General features: G+C 57.4%; 1 protein-coding gene across 3 annotated transcripts; it reads right to left on the bottom strand.

Moving 5' to 3' along the window:
• Positions 1-209: 209 nt before the first annotated feature.
• On the bottom strand, positions 210-9,851 carry GSDMD (gasdermin D). Of its 3 annotated transcripts, XM_032760619.1 has the most exons (14): positions 9,495-9,851; positions 7,978-8,115; positions 7,142-7,238; positions 4,765-4,845; positions 3,725-3,945; positions 3,304-3,496; positions 2,515-2,683; positions 2,166-2,268; positions 1,847-1,900; positions 1,442-1,528; positions 1,136-1,308; positions 917-1,058; positions 745-818; positions 210-610 (listed from the first exon to the last, which is right to left on the bottom strand). In XM_032760619.1, the coding sequence occupies exons 5-14, from the start codon at positions 3,939-3,941 to the stop codon at positions 368-370; spliced, it is 1,455 nt and encodes a 484-aa protein (XP_032616510.1). In that variant the 5' UTR covers positions 3,942-3,945; positions 4,765-4,845; positions 7,142-7,238; positions 7,978-8,115; positions 9,495-9,851; the 3' UTR covers positions 210-367. The 3 variants fall into 3 exon arrangements, with proteins under 3 accessions (XP_032616510.1, XP_032616511.1, XP_058300544.1); XM_032760620.2 differs by lacking the exons at positions 7,142-7,238; positions 7,978-8,115; positions 9,495-9,851 and adding an exon at positions 4,442-4,559 and having other exon boundaries at positions 4,765-4,854; XM_058444561.1 differs by lacking the exons at positions 7,142-7,238; positions 7,978-8,115; positions 9,495-9,851 and having other exon boundaries at positions 4,765-4,861.
• Between the last annotated feature and the right edge of the window lie 7,880 nt (positions 9,852-17,731).

The following is a 17,731-nucleotide window of genomic DNA, read 5'->3' as shown; positions in this document are numbered from 1 at the left end:
GGGTGGGCAGGGCCACGGGCCCATTACTCTAGAGAGCGGCCAAGCCCAGCATGGGGCTCCCCTTGGCTCCAGGGTGCAAAAGAAGCCGGACAATGCAGACATCACCTGCACGTGGCCCTGATGTCCCTCCTGATCATGCATGGGTACTGTCCCCACCCCTACCCACCCTACCCCAGATCCAGGACCCCTCAACAACTCTGCTACCAGCCTTTCCTTCGTACGCCACCTTTATTGTGTTTCCCCAACTCCTGGGCCCCATGGTAGACTGGCCACATGGCTACTGGGCTCCTGGCCTTCCTAGGGGTAGCAGCTGGTGGGCAAACACTCTGCCCTGCTGGAGAGCTGCCAGGCCATGCCCGGGCGCAGGCTAGTGGGGCTCCTGGCTCAGTCCTGATAGCAGTGCCAGGGAGGCGTAGAGTGCACACATGCGGCCCTGGGCCTGCGGCTCCCAGCACACGTGGGGAGTGTCCTCCCCCAGCTCCAGGCCACACTCGTCCAGCAAGACCCTGGCCGGTGCCCCTTCGCCCCAGCTGCTCCCCAGGAGCCCGGGGGGCAGGGACATGGTGCTGCGCTCCTGCCACGGGGCACTCTGCTCCAAGAGGTTCCCCACCTGCCAAGACAGGGCAGGAGTGTGTCAGATGGGGAAACTGGGCACCTTGTGCCTGCCCGCACCACCCCTTCCCAGGTGCCACAGGGCCCCTTCCACTGGCTCAGCCCATCCTCCTGCAGCCCGAACCCTCTCACCAGCTCGAGCGGCCCCAACAGGGTCTGCGACTCCAGCGCCTCCGCCAGCAGCTTGTGCTGTGTTTCACTCAGCACTGGAAGAGAGTCAGGTAAGAGGGAGGTCCTGAAGGCCCGCCTGGGAAAGCCCACTTCCCTCCCTCCCACCCCCCACCTGCCCCCAGGGGCCGCTCACTGGTCAGTGCCCCCAGCAGGTAGACAGCAGGGACGGCGAGTTCCGGCACCAGCATTCTGGAGGGGAGCACCAGGCACTCCAGGACAGCACCTGCTGGACCGTCCAGGGGCTCCACTGGCCCAAGGCTCTGGCCCTGCTCCAGCTGCAGGCATGGGAAGGGCAGGTGAGCCTGGCTGGCTGGGCAGGCCTTGTGTGCCCCGGGCACCCTCCCCCGCTCACCGCCTCCTCCAAGGCTCGCAGGGCCAGCTGGTCCCGCAGCACCCCCTCCAGGCCCTCCAGCAGCAGCTGGCACAGGTCTCTGTCCAAGAGCTCCAGTTGCTTGGAGATGGTCTCCACCTCTGCCTGTAGGCCCTGGAAGTCTTCAGTGAACGTCCCCTCCGCAGGGACCCCATCTGTAGGGACAGAGGGACTGGCACTGCCCGGGTGCTTACAGGGCCCTGGAAAGCCTTGGTCAGGACAGGCAGACCCCAGGCGGCAGAAGGAGAGCCCACCAAAGGTCCCCGGGGCGGTCAGGAGGGCACTGACCTGTCAGGAAGTTGGGGAGGCACCCCATCATGGAGAGGCCAGAGAGCAGCTGCGGCCAGGCGCCTTCGCTCGTGGAACCCTTGTGGCCTGGGCAGGGGCATGGGAGGGCAGGGCTGGTCAGTGCAGGGGATGGGTGTCTGAGCCAGAGAGGGCTGAGGCCTTCCCCGGGCCGTCACAGCCCCGGTCACCACCGCCAACACTGGCAGCCCAGGGCAGGGAGGGAGGCCAGGGAGGCCCAGGGTCAGCTGTCCTGTGTCGCCCCGTGTGTGTGTATGGGGGGTGCCCACTGCCTCAGGGAGCTGCCCGGCCTCCCTGTGCCCTGAGAACACGAGGAAAAGGCCTCAATTGCCAAGGGAGTGTGCTTTTCCCACTGGACACCCCACGCTGGGGGCTCTTGGCTCTCACCTGTCGGGGGTGGCTGGAAGGTCCTCTGCTTCTTATCCGGGAAGAGAAGGACGTCTGGCAGCCAGGTGGGAGCAGACAGGGACAGGCATGTCACCCAGATCCCAGCATCCCCTCCCCTCCCCTACTAGAAGCTCCCTTATCCAGCTCAGGCCCTGCCCAATCACCCACACACCAGAGCACAGGACCTCAGCCACCTGCCAGACACAGGACGTTGTTCAGCCAGGGGCTCACAGCAGCCCAAGCTGGTGGCTGGCTCTCCCCAGGCTTCCCTGCTTCTCTGCCAGAGCCTGGGCCTGAGACACCCCCAACTCCAGCTCACCCAAGTCAGAGTTAATAACCAGCTGGGCCACCCGGAATGCGAGGATGCTGCCCGAGGGGATGGTGACCGTCTTCTTCTGGCTCAGGTGGCCCTGGCCCTCACCCTGAGGCATGGAGATGGGCTTAGGGCTGGGCCCTGGGCACCGGACTGTGGGGTGCAGGTGTGGGCTGGGTGCGGGTGTGAGCTGGGTGCTGGGGGCAGGCCTGCCGCCAGGTGACTTCGGCTCCGCAGCCAAGCGCAGGGCTGGGAGCTGCTCTGAGGCGCCTTGGCAGAGCCCAGCCCGCTGCCTCCATCACCCACTGCTGCATGCCCACGTGGGGCCAGGCGTGGCCCGGGGCTGGCTACACACCTGCAAGCACATGGCTCCGGGCAGGGAAAACCGGCCTGAGCCCTCCCGCTTGTGGGTCCGCGTGACTTCCACCTCCTTCTGTGTCTGCAGCACCTCCGTCACCACATACACATTGTCCCTGCGGTTCCGCAGCTGCTGCAGGATTTTGTGCTCTGGCTGCCGCAGGTGCCTGTGGTCCGAGGAGCAGCAAGCTCACTGGGTGGCAGTCCCCCTAGACGTCTTCCCTCCCCTGACAGCCCCATGCCACTGGGGGAGGTGGTGCAGAGGGGCCCTGCAGAGGTCTGTGGATGCCTGGGCACTGGAAGCCTCTCTGTGCGCTCCCCACGGGGACGGGATCCCATGAGGAAAGGTGGACTCGGGGACTCCAAGTGCAGACTCGAGCGGCCCCCTCCCCTGGGCCCCCATGTCCACACCACCACTTGTCCCCACAGCAGGCTGGGGCTCAGTCCGGTCCTTAGGATCCAGTCCTGGCAGCTGAGGCCCCAGATGACCCCTGCAGCTTCCTTCCTGCAACCTGGTTCCTGCCACAGTGCTCTTTTGCCTCTGGGACTTTCCTGATGCCCCAAGGTTGTGACCTTCCCAGGAGCAAGGCTGGGACCGGGCACAGTGGCTCACCCCTGTAATCCCAGCACTTTGGGAGGCTGAGGCAGGAGGATTGCTTGAGGCCAGGAGTTCAAGACCAGCCTGGTCAAGATAGCAAAACCTCACCTCAAAAAATAATTTAAATAAATAAATAAATAAAAGCAGGGTTGCTTGGGGTGGGTGGGGCCCTGCCCTCTTAGGGCCCACCTCTCACGGAGCAGGGTCTGCCAGGTGTTAGGGTCCACACTCAGCGAGTACACATTCATCGAGGTGCTGGAGCTGTCAGACACCGCGGCCCCGCCTGCGATCTTTGCCTGTCCTGGGGCTGCCAGCTCCACGCTGCCCTGCAGCTGCCCATCCATGGCATCGTAGAAGTGGAAGCTGCTGCCACGCTGCAAATCTAAAGCAAGGCCAGACCTGAGGCCGTGCCCACCGCCCTGCCTGTCCCCCGCCCCCACCAGCCCTGTCCCAGCCCCAGGGCAGAGGGACCGTTGGGAAGGCCCTGGCCTCTGGAACAGAGGCCCAGAGCGAGAGCCTGCAGAGCCCGGTGGGTGGCTGGCTGGACCCAGCCCGCTCCCCTCTCCCATCCAGCCTCCCTGGGGCTCCGTCTCAGCACTACATCAGGCACCTGGTTCCGGGGCATCCGGCTCCAGGATGTCCTTGATTGACAGGTTGACACATTTATAACGGGGTTTCCAGAACCAGGAGCTTGAGGGCTTCCTGACCACCAGGCAGTAGGGCTGGAAGCCAGTGGAGCTCTGCAGGCTGGTCACAGGGATGAGCTCCCCGCCGTGGTCCAGCTCCCGGACCACTCTCCGGACCACCCTCTCAAAGGCTGACCCCATGCTCCTGAGGAGGGGAAATGGGTCAGGCATTGTGCCCTCAGGGGGAGGGCGGGAGGGAGTGCAAGAAGGGTCAGTACCCGGAAGCCTCCCACGATGGGGGACTCCTTCCCTCCACAGCAGCCCTGCCCAGCTCATCCTGGGATGCTCCCACTAGCAGAAAGCTCCTGTCCCTGGCCGCCCCCCAACACAGAAATAGTGTTCTCCCTGTTGTCTATGGGACCATGAGCACCTTCAGCCAGGGACAGTGGGGCCTGATGCCCAGATCTGCTCTAACACAGAGGGCTCTGTCCACTGGAATGGCTGCCTCTGGCTGGGAGGAAACAAGCTGTCACCCCTGAGTGTGGCACAGGGACCCACTGCACAACCCAGCCAGAGTGTTGCCCCAGCCCAGTGCGTCCTCCAGGGCCTTCTCTGTGCCTGCAGCTCCATGAGCCACCTGTCCAAGGCTGAGGCTTTGGGGGTCAGAGGCCATAGCGGGCCTCCGCTGGGATATGGGTCACCTGGGCCACTGTGGAGGGGCCGCGGCTGCTCCAGGAAGCCTCTGAGTGCCGGGTCTGCTGAAAGTGGAGACTGGGCCCAGAAGGCAGCTGAGGGCGGGACCAGGACCGGCCCGGGAACCTGGATGGGCACCTGGGAGTCAAGCCCAAGCCCAGGTCCAAAGGCCGGGCCCCTGGGCCGGCCAAGGGTAGCCTTTCCTGAAGCCTGGAGCTTCCGCCCCCGTGTGCGGCGCGGGGCCTTCTGGGCGAACGCTGGGGCAGCAGGGCCAGCATCCCCCACCCGGGAGCTCCAGCCAGGCCGGGGGAGGGGGCGGGGCGCAGCTCACCGTGACTGTCGGCGCCCCGAGGGTGGCGCGTCTGCTCTCCCTGGGAGCCGTCCGGGGAGCAGCAGCTGGAGGTGCCCAGACCTAAAAGTGAAACTGCAACCTGACGCAGGGCCCGCCCAGGACGCCCTCCCGGAACCTTCCCGGAGAGCCCGCCCCGGCCCCCTTCCTGCCCCCTTTTCCCGCCCCCTCTTCCCGCCAGCCCGCCTGGAGCAGCAGCCTCGGGCGTCCCGAGGAACCTTGGCTTGGCGCTCCATCCTGGTAGCCTCAAACTTCATAGCACTTTGTGGTTTTTCTTAAAACTCTGAGCCTGTGCCCGGGCAGATCACCTGAGGTCGGGAGTTCAAGACCAGCCTGACCAACATGGTGAAACCCCATCTCTACTAAAAATACAAAATTAGCTGGGCGTGGTGGCCCGTGCCTGTAATCCCAGATACTTGGAAGGCTGAGGCAGGAGAATCGCTTGAACCTGGGAGGCGGAGGTTGCAGTGAGCCGAGATCATGCCATTGTACTCCAGCCTGGGCGACAGAGTGAGACTCCGTCTCAAAAACAAGCAAACAAACAACTTTGGGCCTGTGCCAAAGGGTCTGGGCAGATCTTCCAAAGATGTACAAAATGTAGAAATTGCCCTCAAGCAAATGCAAAGATGCTCAACATCCTTAGTCATCAAGGAAATGCAAATGCAATCCACAGAGAGATACTGCACACGACAAAGATGGTCATATTACTAAAGGTGAATAACCAGCACGGGGGGGACGTGGAGTCATTGGAATGCTTGTGCAATGCTGGTGGGAATGTCAACCCGTGCGGCCCTCTGGAATAAGCCTGGCAGCTCCTCCAAGAGTCACAGTGTGACCCAGCAATTCTACTCCTAGCTCTGCCCACAGGAATTGAAAGCAAAGATGCAAACAGATGCCTGTGCACCAAAGTTCGTGGCAGCATCCTTCGCCATAACAGCAGCATCCTTCGCCATAACGGCAGCGTGCTTCGTCATAGCGGCAGCATCCTTCGCCATAACGGCAGCATCCTTTGCCATAACGGCAGCGTCCTTCGTCATAGCGGCAGCATCCTTCGTCATAGCGGCAGCATCCTTCGTCATAGCGGCAGCATCCTTTGCCATAGCGGCAAGGTGGAAACCCTGTCCATCCATTGAGGGGTGCGTAGACTAAACATGGCCAGTCCAGGCACTGGAATCCAGGCCATGGAACGGTGCCCACTGTCAAAAGGAATGAGACTTTGATGCACTGGGCGACACAGACGGACCTCGGAGACATGATGCTAAGTGAAAAGCCAGGCACACGGAGCGGACGGCGTGATCCTGCTCACATGATGTGTCCTGAATGGGCACGTCCAGAGGGCAGAAGGGAGATGGCGCTGCCGGTGTCCAGGGCAGGGGGTGGGAGCGACGGTTGCTGGTTTGGGGTTTCTTTCTGGGGTGAGGAAGTGTTTTGATATTGGCCGTTGGTGATGTTTGCATACCTCTGAATATGCTAAAACCCACAGAATTGCACACTTTAAATGGATGAATTGTATGGTATGGGAATTATATGTCTCATTAAAGTGGTTATTTTAAAAATTTAGTGCCCAGTAGCAACACCTAGTCTCGGCACAGGCTCCCTCAGTGCCCTACTGACCTAAGTCATGGCGGGCCCAGGGCCAGGGGCCTTGAGCCCATCCCTGCACACTGTAGTCCTCACACCCGGCCCTCCCAGTTTCTCTGGGGTTGTGGATGGGGCCACTTGGGCTTGGGCCCCACTCCCAGGCCTGACCACAGTGGGGACGCGGTGGTGCCCTGTGGGTCCCTTCTGGTGCTGTCTCCTGGCTCTTTTGTGTATTTTTTGTTGTTTGTTTTGTTTTGTGTGAGGCAAGATCTCTCTGTCGCCCAGGCTGGAGTGCAGTGGCGCAACCACCACTCATTGCAGCCTTGACCTCCTGGGCTCAAGTGATCCTCTCCTGTCAGTCTCCTGAGTAGCTGGGACTACAGGTGCTCAGCACCACACCTGGCTAAGTTTTTGTTTTTGTTTTTGTTTTGAGACTGAGTCTTGTTCTGTCACCAGGCTGGAGTGCAGTGGCGTGATCTCAGCTCACTGCAACCTCTGCCTCCCAGGTTCAAGCGATTCTCCTGCCTCAGCCTCCCGAGTAGCTGGGACTACAGGTGTGCGCCACCACGCCCGTCTAATTTTGTGTGTGTGTGTGAGAGACGGAGTTTTGCTCTTTTTTGCCCAGACTGGAGTGCAATGGCACGATCTCAGCTCACTGCAATCTCTGCCTCCCAGGTTCAAGCCATTCTCCTGTCTCACCCTCCTGAGTATCTGGGATTACAGGTGCCCGCCACCACGCCCAGCTAATTTTGGATTTTTAGTAGAGACAAGGTTTCACCATGTTGGCCAGGCTGGTCTCGATCTCTTGACCTTGCTATCCACCTGCCTTGGCCTTCCAAAATGCTGTGATTACAGGTGTGAGTCACCACACCTGGCTGTAAATTTTTTAAATTATTTAATTTTTAGTAGAAAGGTCTCACTTTGTTGCCCAGGCTGATCTTCAACTTCTGGGCTCAAGTGATCCTCCCGCCTCAGCCTCCCAAAGTGCTGGGATTCCAGGGCTGAGCCACCACACTGGGCTTGGGTACTATTTTGCAGACCAGGTGGGTCTAAGGTTTCATCTCAGGACACACTGCTGGGCAGAGCTGGCCTTCCTCCGTGACCCCGGCAGGCAAGGAGCCCACACACTGCTGCCCCCGGAAGCCAGCGCCCTGGGGTGTGGCAGCCCATCCCTGCTGGGTAACAGGGCCAGCACGTGGTGAGCTGTTGTGCTGCAGTCTCCAAAGTGAAGATGGAATGGGCCGGGCACACAGCATCCCTGCAAGGCCACAGGTGTTGGGGGCTGCTTCTCCCTGCCCTGTCCTAGCAGCCACTCCTGAGGGGTCAAGGTCCTGGCTGGGGCAGGGTTGGGCAAGGAGGATGCAGGCTCATTTGCTCACCCAGATCCTGCAGCCCAGCCTTGAGCCCAGCTGGAGGTGTCCAGGGCAGGGGTGTTGCGGCAGCCTGGGGCTCTGCACCCTCCACCCTTCACCACCACATTCTGCCTCTTGGCCTTTACCTCCAAGACCTCTGGGGCCACACCAGCCCCCCACCCTGCCTGGCTGGCCTGGCCTGAGCCTCACCCTGAAGGCTCTGTCACAGTCACTCATTCATCCAACAAATGTGTATTAGCACCTGCTGCTAGATGATCTTCCAGCGATCCCGGGTTCTAGCAGCAAACAAGACAAGGTCTCTGCCCTGGTAGGTGTGAGGCCAGTACGCTGAAGGGGATTTCTGGTGGTGTGTGCGTTGGAATGCTGCAGCCACAAATAACTGGAAATTCAGATGCCAACAGAAGGAAACATTATCTTGTGTAATCAGAAACCCAGAACTGCTGTGTACCCCAGGCTGGACACAGGCAGGCCTGAGAGCTTTGGCTGGTAGTGGGCACCTAGGGCAGGGGGACCCAACCCAGCCTGGCGGGCTTCTAGCTCTGGCCCAGCTGGAGCCCGTTAGCTGGGTGTGGGCCCAGAATCCTTGCTTATGGTAGCAGGAAGCTCCAGGAGCCTGAGTAGAGACTAACAAGTTTGTGCGCGTGTGTATCCACGTGCGTGCTGTGTGCGTGTTGTGTGCGTGTGTATGCACGTGCGTGTTTGTATGTGTGTATGCACGTGCGTGTTGTGCGCGTGTGTATGCACGTGCGTGTTTGTATGTGTGTGTATGCACATGCGTGTTGTGTGCGTGTTTGTATGCGGGTGCATGCATGTGCATGTTTGTGCGTGTGTGCATCCACGTGCGTGTTGTGTGCGTGTTTGTGCGCGTGTGTATACACGTGCGTGTTGTGCGTGTTTGTGCGCGTTTATGCACCTGAGTGTTGTGTGCGTGTTGTGCGCGTGTGTATGCACGTGTGTTGTGCGTTTGCGCGCGTGTGTATGCACGTGCGTGTTGTGTGCGTGTCTGTGCCCGTGTGCACACACGTGCGTGCTGTATGTGTATGCACGTGCGTGTTGTGTGCATGTTTGTGCGAGTGTGCTGCACGTGAGTGTTGTGCACGTGTGCATGCACGTACGTGTGCGCGTTTGTGCGCGTGTGCGTGCGCATGCACGTGCGTGTTGTGTCCACGGGTTTGTGTTCACGTAGTGCATGTACACGTGAATTTGCCCATGTGCTCCAGCTCGTTGATGCAGGCACGCATCTGCATTTATAAGCATGTAAGTGGGCCTTTGTGTTCCTGGGCGTGCATATGTTGCTGTGTGTGTTCGTGTACAGGTCAGGGTGCGCAGCCGGTGCCACGCCCGTGGCTGTCCGCTGCAGGAAGGTGAGCCCATCTGGGCCTCCTCCCTCCTCCCCTTCTCCCGCTTTTCTCCTTTCCTTTGCAGCAAAATTCCTGGAAAGCCCTGCACAGCCTTGCTGCCTCTAAGTCTGTGGTGCGCCAGGCCCCTCCCAGACACCGGCAGGAGGTGGCGGCCTCCAGAGTGCAGGGCGGGCCTTGCCTCCAGCAGGGGTGTGAGGAGCCCAGGCTTATTTTCCGGGAAGGCCTCGCAGCCTTGTGGGGGAATGGGGTGGAGGCGGCAGGCACGGCAGCCCCTGTGGGACCTGGTCTGAGACCAAGCAGGCGCCGTCTGTGGCCAGGAGGGGCAGTTGAGGGCCCGGACGGCTGAGGAGGGTGTGGCCCACTGTGCCCGCAGGTCAACGGGCAGTGACGAAGTTACCTCAGCTTCCAGCTGGGCGTTGGACAGGTGCTCTGTCCACACTCAGTTCTTTAATAATAACCCCGAACGGGAAGTGCTCAAAGGATGGCAGAGGTCAGCCTGGGAGGAAGGAGGGAGGCCGGCCCCGCCCCAGCGCTCCCGGCCCCCATTCACAGGCGGGGCCAGAAGCCTTGAGGGCAGGAAGTCTGCAGGGGGAGGGCGAGCGCCCCGGTCGCCTGTGTCGGGGTTCATCCCTCCGCCCAGTTTACGGAAGTGGGCCAGGTCCGCGCAGGTCCTGGGGGGCCAGAGCCTGGGGAACACCACGTCCCTTCTGCTGCGTGTGCAGAGTGAGCGGCGGGCGGCGGGGCTGCAAGGAAGGGCGGGCCCGGGGGCGGCTGTCTCGGAGTGCGGCCGAGGGGCCAGCCCCTCAGAGGGGGCGCCTCAGCCCTCAGCAGCGTCCAGGCCCCTGGTCCTAGGAGCCAAGACAGGCGCTGGGGTGGAGGCGCGCAGAGCACGGAGGAGGGGACCAGCGAGAGAGGTGATCCCGGAGCCGGGAAGGGCACGAGGACCCACGCCTGACCGCGACCTGGACAACCCGGCCTCGGGAACCAGCCCTGCGCAGGGCGGGACTTCGGGTGCCTGCCAGACCCTGTCCCGGCCTGGCAGCAGCTCCCGAGGGGGTCTGGGGTGCCGGGGAAGTCCCCACCATGTCCTGGCAGCCTCACCCCTCGCTGGCTTCTCTGCCTTGCCCCGCCCTTCCCCCCACCGTCTCATCCCCTCCCCCCCGCTCCCGTCCCCCTGCCCCCTCCCCTCCCCGCCTTTCCCACTCTGCCCCACCGTCCCTTTTCACGGCGTCACCTTTGCTGGTCCTCCTGCCCCCTGCTCTACACACAACTGCACTCCAGCCTGGGTGACAGAGCAAGACTCCGTCTCAAAAAAAAAAAAAAAAAAAAATTAGCCGGGCGTGATGGCAGGTGCCTGTAGTCCCAGCTGCTCAAGAGGCTGAGGCACGAGAATCACTTGAACTCGGAGGCAGAGGTTGAGTGAGCTGAGATCACGCCATTGCACTCCAGTCTGGGTGATGAGAGCAAAACTCCCATCTCAAAAAAAAAATCAGTGGCTTAGTGAATATTTCTCATAATTCTGAAGGCTGAAAGTCTGAGAGCAAAGTGCCAGCTTGGCTGGGTTGTTGGTGAGGGTCCACTTTTTGGTTTTGATGAGATGGGAATTCAGCACGACTTGTTTCACAAGATATAGGTCACCAAGAGCCCGCTGATAAAGCAGGCTGCGATAAAGAAGGCAGCCAAAACCCAGCAATACCGTAGCAGGACCAGCTGCAGACAAAGCTCCTCAGACACCGGATTAAAGAAGGAAGAAGGTTTTATTCGGCCGGGAGTGTCAGCAGACTTGCGTCTTTTTTTTTTTTTTTTTGAGACCGAGTCTCGCTCTGTCGCCCAGGTTGGAGTGCAGTGGCACGATCTCAGCTCACTGCAAGCTCCGCCTCCCAGGTTCACGCCATTCTCCTGCCTCAGCCTCCCGGGTAGCCGAGACTACAGGAGCCCACCACCACGCCCCGGTAATTTTTTTTGTATTTTTAGTAGAGACGAGGTTTCACCGTGTTAGCCAGGATGGTCTCGATCTCCTGACCTCGTGATCCACCCGCCTCGGCCTCCCAAAGTGCTGGGATTACAGGCGTGAGCCACCGCGCCCGGCCCAGATTCGTGTCTTAAGAGCCGAGCTCCCCGAAAAAGAAATTCCTAGCCCTTTTAAGGGCTTACAACTCTAAGGGGTCCATGTGAAAGGGTCATGATAGATCAAGTAAGCTTGAGGAACGTGACTGGGGGCTGCATACGTCAGCTAACAGAACAAAAAGTTTTACAGTGCCTTCTCATACAATGTCTGGAATTTACAGATAACACCAGTAGTTTTGGTCAGGGGTTAATTTATTATTATTATTGTTATTTTTTTTTTTTTGAGACAGAGTCTTGCTCTGTCGCCCAGGCTGGAGTGCAGTGGCGCTATATCGGCTCACTGCAAGCTCCGCCTCCTGGGTTCACACCAGTCTCCTGCCTCAGCCTCCGGAGTAGCTGGGACTACAGGCGCCTGCCACCACGCCCAGCTAATTTTTTGTGTTTTTAGTAGAGATGGGGTTTCACCGTGTTAGCCAGGATGGTCTCCATCTCCTGACCCCGTGATCTGCCCGCCTCGGCCTCCCAAAGTGCTGGGATTACAGGCGTGAACCACCGCGCCTGGCCTTCCTTTACTTTCTTAATAAACTTGCTTTCGTTTTCCTCTACCGGCTTGCTCTTAAGTTCTTTCCTGTGGCCGGGCGCGGTGGCTCACGCCTGTAATCCCAGCACTTTGGGAGGCCAAGGCAGGCAGATCATAAGGTCAGAAGATCAAGAACATCTTGGCCAACATGGTGAAACCCTATCTCTACTAAAAATACACAAACTAGCCAGGCGTGGTAGCGTGCGCCTGTAGTCCCAGCTACTCTGTAGGCTGAGGCAGGAGAATCACTTGAACCCAGGAGGCAGAGGTTTCAGTAAGCCGAGATTGCTCCACTGCACTCCAGCCTGGGCAACAAGGGCAAAATTCTGTCTCAAAAAAAAAAAAATTATTTCCTGTGTGAAGCCAAGAACCCATGTGGCCTCCCGGGCTGAGCCCCAATTTGGGGATTTGCCCTGTGACACACAGACACACAGTCAGCTGTCTTCCTTTCTTTCTCTTTCTCTCTCACTTTCTTTTTTTTGAGATGGAGTCTTGCTCAGTGGCCCAGGCTGGAGTGCAGTGGTGGGATCGTAGCTCACTGCAGCCTCGACGTCCTGAGCTCAACCAGTCCTCCCACCTCTGCCTCACTAGCAGCTGGGACTAAGGCACGCACCACTATGCCCAGCTTATTTTCGGTATTTTTTTGTAGAGACAGGGTTTCACTAGGTTACCCAGGCTGGTCTTGAACTCCTGGGTTCAAGTGATCTGCCTGTCTGGATCTCCCAAAGTGCTGGGATTCCAGGCATGAGCCACCGTTCCTGGCCCAGCTGTTATCTTGCTGTGTTATCACATGGTGGATGTTATATATAAAGTTTCAGTGCCGCAAAAGAAATAGCACTCGAATATAAAATTTTCTTTTTAATTCTCAGCAAGGCAAGATACTTCTACAGAAGGGTGCGCCCTTACAGATGGAGCAATGGTGAGCACACACCTGGACAAGGGAGGGGAAGGGGTTCTTATCCCTGACGAACGTGGCCCCTGCTGCTGTGTTGTTCCCCTATTCGCTAGGGTTAGACCGCACAGGCTAAATAATTCCGATTGGCTGATTTAAAGAGAGTGACGGGGTGAGTGGTTTGGCGGGAAAAATGGTTATGACAGAGCAGGTAATTGGAATGAGTCAGGGCAGAGCAGGTACTCGAAAAAGGTTGCTTTATGAGGAAGTTAAGTTTAAAAGTATGAGGCAACGAATTGAACATATTGATATATTGATTCTTTGAAAAGAAATTTAGAACTCATATCCAACAGCGGAGAAAAAAGAGAGGTGGTCTCTGGCTGCTGCTGCTGCTGCTTTTTTTTTTGAGATAGAAATCCGCTGTATCACCCAGGCTGGAGTGCAATGGCATCAGCTCACTACCTCTGCCTCCCTGGTTCAAGCGATTCTCCTGCCTCAGCCTCACGAGTAGCTGGGATTACAGGCACCCACCACCATGCCCGGCAATTTTTTTGGGAAAGTCTTGCTCTGTCGCCCAGGCTGGAGTGCAGTGGCGTGATCTCAGCTCACTGCAAGCTCCACTTCCCGGGTTCAAGTGATTCTCCTGCCTCAGTCTCCCAAATAGCTGGGACTACAGGCATGTGCCAACATGCCTGGCTAATTTTTGTATTTTGAGTAGAGACGGGGTTTCACCATGTTGGCCAGGCTGGTCTTGAACTCCTGACCTCAGGTGATCCACCTGCCTTGGGCCTCCCAAAGTGCCGGGATTACATACAGGCATGAGCCACTGTGCCCGGCCACTCTGTCTGCTTTTTTTTTTTTTAATTTTTTTTTGAGACAGAGTCTTGCTCTGTCACCCAGGCTGGAGTGCAGTGGCGCCATCTCAGCTCACTGCAACCTCCGCCTCCTGGGTTTAAGTGATTCTCCTGCCTCAGCCTCTCAAGTAGCTGGGACTAAAGGTGCGTGCCACCATATCCGGCTAATTTTTGTATTTTTAGTAGAGATAGGGTTTCACTATGTTGGCCAGGCTAGTTTCGAACTCCTGACCTCGTGATCTGCCCACCTTGGCCTCCCAGAGTGCTGGGATTACAGGCATGAGCCACTGCGCCCGGCCACTGTCTTTTTTTTTTTTTTTTGAGATGGAGTTTCGCTCCTGTTGCCCAGGCTGGAGTGCAATGGCATGATCTCAGCTCACTGCAACCTCTGTCTCCTGGGTTCAAGTGATTCTCCTGCCTCAGCCTCCTGAGTAGCTGGGATTATAGGTGTGTGCCACCAAACCCAGCTAATATTTTTGTATTTTTAGTAGAGATGAGGTTTCACCATGTTGGTCAGGCTGGTCTCGAACTCCTGACCTCATGATCCACCTGCTTCGGCCTCCCAAAGTGCTGGGATTACAGGCGTGAGCCACTGCGCCCGTCCTGTCTGCTTCTTATAGGGCACTAGTCCCATTCACGAGGGCTCCACTCTCATGACCTAACCACCTTCCAGAGGCCCCACTTCCTGATTCTAGCACATTGACAGTTTGGATTTCAACAGATGAATTTAGCATGTGGGGGCGCAAACATTCCGTTCTCAATGCTCTGCATGTGCTGGTCATGTTCCGGCAGGCCAGCCCCGGCGGTCACAAGGTAGTGGTCACAAGAGTCTCAAGGGAAACGAGACAGGGCTAGTCCACTGCACAAGTGCTCATCAAGCCCCCTGGTGGGAAATTTCATCCCGTTCATTCTCAGAGTCCTTTCATGGTCACCCATGTCCTGGCACATAGGTCACTCCAGAGTCACCCGCGGGCTTGTCTCCAGACCACTCGCAGGCTGCCTGGAGGGAGAGAGGCAGAAACTCTAGTCAAGTGTTCAGCTGGGAGAGTTGCAGCGGGAGAGGAGGAGGAGGAGGGAGGATAGACACGACTGGGTGGTGCTTAGATGGGGTCTGCAAGGCAGCAGGAAGCAAAGATGGTTTCACATGGATTCCGCCTCTCCTAGATCCATCTGGGCTAGGTGGGACTCCTGGCTGGGGCTCCCATGGCCTGAGTCAGCCTGTTCTACTGCCTGGACTTCCCAGCCTCCATTCATTCGCCCTTCTGCTTGGGGAGCCAGCCTTCTCCAGCCAGCAAGCTGCCTTTGCTGCTGCCACTAGAGAAGCCCTCACAATGCCCATCACCGTATGTGAGGTGGAGTGACACTAGCCTCGCTAGTGCTGGCCCTGGGAGCAGGACAGAGGCAGGCTGGGTGGAGGCCATGGACTGTGTCCTTACCTGCGTGCACAGGTGTCTCCTCAGAGGCACCATGCACGGGAGTCCTCTGCGTCACTGTTGCCATGTGTTTCACATCTGCATATGTTAGAAACCTTGGTATCTTATTTTTGCTGCAGCTACTTGTTTTAGAGAAAAGAGAAAGCATTTTCATTTCCTAACACACTTCTCATTTCCTATACTCTTTCTTCTTGTAGATCTGAGTCTCCGTATTGTATCCTCTTCAGCCTGAAGAAATTTATTTTTACTTTTTTGAGATACAGTTTCACTCGTCGCCCAGGGTGGAGTGCAATGGTGCGATCTTGGCTCAGTGCAACCTCGGCTTCCCGGGTTCAAGTGATTCTCCTGCCTCAGCCTCCTGAGTAGCTGGGATTACAGGCGCCCCCCCACCACATCCAGCTAATTTTTGTATTTTTAATAGAGACAGGGTTTCACCATGTTGGTCAGGCTGGTCTCTAACTCTTGACCTCAGGTGATCCACCCACCTCGGCCTCCCAAAGTGCCGGTACAGAACCTTAAGAAGGGCTTTGCAGTCCCCCTCCAAAAAAAAAAAGGGTCTCGTTCTGCCAGCCTCCTGTCTCAGCCTCCCGAGTAACTGGGACTACAGGCGCCCACCACAACGCCCAGCTAATTTTTGTATTTTTAGTAGAGGCGGGTTTTCACCATGTTAGCCAGGATGGTCTCCATCTCCTGACCTTGTGATCCGCCCACCTCGTCCTCCCGAAGTGCTGGGATTACAGGCATAAGCCACTGCGCCCAGCCCAGGCTAGCCATTTTAACGTGTACAATTCAGTGGCATTATTACTGTCATAATTTTGTGTAACCATCACCACTACTTCTGAAACTTTTTCATCACTCCAAACAGAAACCCTACACCCATTAAGCAACATTTCTCCATTCCTTCTTACCCCAGCCACTGAACCACTAATCTACCTTCTGTTTCTAGGAATCTGTATTCTAGATACTTCATGGAAGTGGAATCACACAAGATTTGTCTTTTAGTGACTGGCTTATTTTACAAAGCACAATGTTTTTGAAGTTTATGAAAGGGGCTGGGCAGAGACCAAACTACACCGGTTGCGGTCAAGAGATCTCTATTGGAGGTATCGAGCGGCACCACGAAAGGAGAAGGAAGAGAAGAGAGAGAGGGCTGCTGGTATGCTGAGTTTTATATCCCTTGGGCCTAGGTGGATTGGGCTAGGGGCGGGCCCAAGGGAAGGCGGGAGATGCTTCTTTCTGATTGGCCCTCCTTTGGCGGGTTCAGACAGTGCCTGGTCAAGGAGGGGAGAAGAACCCGGAACCGGCGCCATTAAGGTACCCCTGTTGCCTAACAGTTTATCCATGGTGTATCCTGTGTTAGAATTTCCTTCTTTTTTTCTTTTCTTTCTTTTATTTTTTTTGAGACAAAGTCTAGCTCTGTCGCCCAGGCTGGAGTGCAGTGGCTTGATCTTGGCTCACTGCAACCTCTGCCTCCCGGGTTCAAGTGATTCTTCTGCCTCAGCCTCCTGAGTAGCTGGGACTACAGGTGCGCGCCACCACACCTGGCTAATTTTTTGTATTTTTAGCAGAGACGGGGTTTCACCATGTTGACCACGCTGGTCTCAAACTCCTGACTTCATGATCTGCCCGCCTCAGCCTCCCAAAATGCTAGGATTACAGGTGTGAGCCACCACGCCCAGCCGAATTTCCTTCCATTTTAAGGCTGAAAAATATTTCATTGTTTGTATGGACCACATTTTGTTTATCCTTCCATCCACCCGTGGACACTTGGGTTGTTTCCGTCTTTTGGCTATTGGGAAAAATGCTGCAGTGAACACGGGGGCACAAATATGTTTGAGTCTCTGATTTCCATTCTTTTGGGAATATAGCCAGAAGTAGGGTTGCTGGATCATACGGTAGTTCCATTTTTGTTTTCTCCTAGAAAGGCAGATTGCCACATGCAGCGCCTCATTTGGATGTGTCTGGAATCTTGGAAGCTTCACTACCCTACGTTCTCCTACAAATGGACCTTGAGAGCTTGTTTGGAGGTTCTACCAGGGGAGCCCAGCTCCTCTATTGGGTATGGTCGTCCTCTTCAACTGAGCTGCAGCTTCGGGAGGGACGCACATGAAGCAGTGAGGAAGGAAGGGGACACCCGCCTAGCCAGCCAGATCAGCCGAATCAACCCTGGCGATCAATGGGATGACAGGTGTCGCAGACAGATCGCCCTGATATCCGGTAGTTCTACTTTTAACCTTCTGTGAAATCTCCATCGTTTTCTGCGGTGCTGCGCCATTTACATTCCCACCAACAGCGCACAGAGGTTTACACTTGTACATGTTTCCACTGACGAACCAAAAGCTTTCATGTCTTCAGAGGTTCAACATGTCTATCCAGGGAACCTTGCTCTCCGATGTCTTCTCCTCTGGCCACAGTAAGAGGTTTCACAGACCCTCCTGGGTCAAGAGTAACTGTTAACTGGCCCTTTTCCCATGGGTCCCCCCGTAGACCCCTCCCAACACTCAACCGGGGCGAAATGAAACGCAGGGACTGTGGGAAGGAACTGCGGTATGGGCTGGGAGGGCCCCAGATCTCGCCCCTCGCCAAGTCTCCCAAGGGGATGCGATCCCGGACTGCACAAGCTGGGCCGCGCGGCCTCCCAGAGCCCGAGCGGCCCCTTCCCAGCCGCGACCAGGCCACTTCCCGGCGCTCACTAGTGACGTCCCCGCCTCGCTCTGCGCGTGCGCCGCTCCGCCTCCCCGTTGCCGTTGCCAGGGCGACGGCAGGTCCTCGGCGGGACGGCAGACATCCGGGCCTGCTCCCGGCGGC

This window comes from Hylobates moloch, unplaced genomic scaffold (genome assembly GCF_009828535.3).
Source record: "Hylobates moloch isolate HMO894 unplaced genomic scaffold, HMol_V3 SCAFFOLD_9, whole genome shotgun sequence".
In the NCBI taxonomy this organism is placed as follows: Eukaryota; Metazoa; Chordata; class Mammalia; order Primates; family Hylobatidae; genus Hylobates; species Hylobates moloch.
Note: the sequence above shows the minus strand (reverse complement) of the source record. Positions and strands in the feature narration are given on the sequence as shown.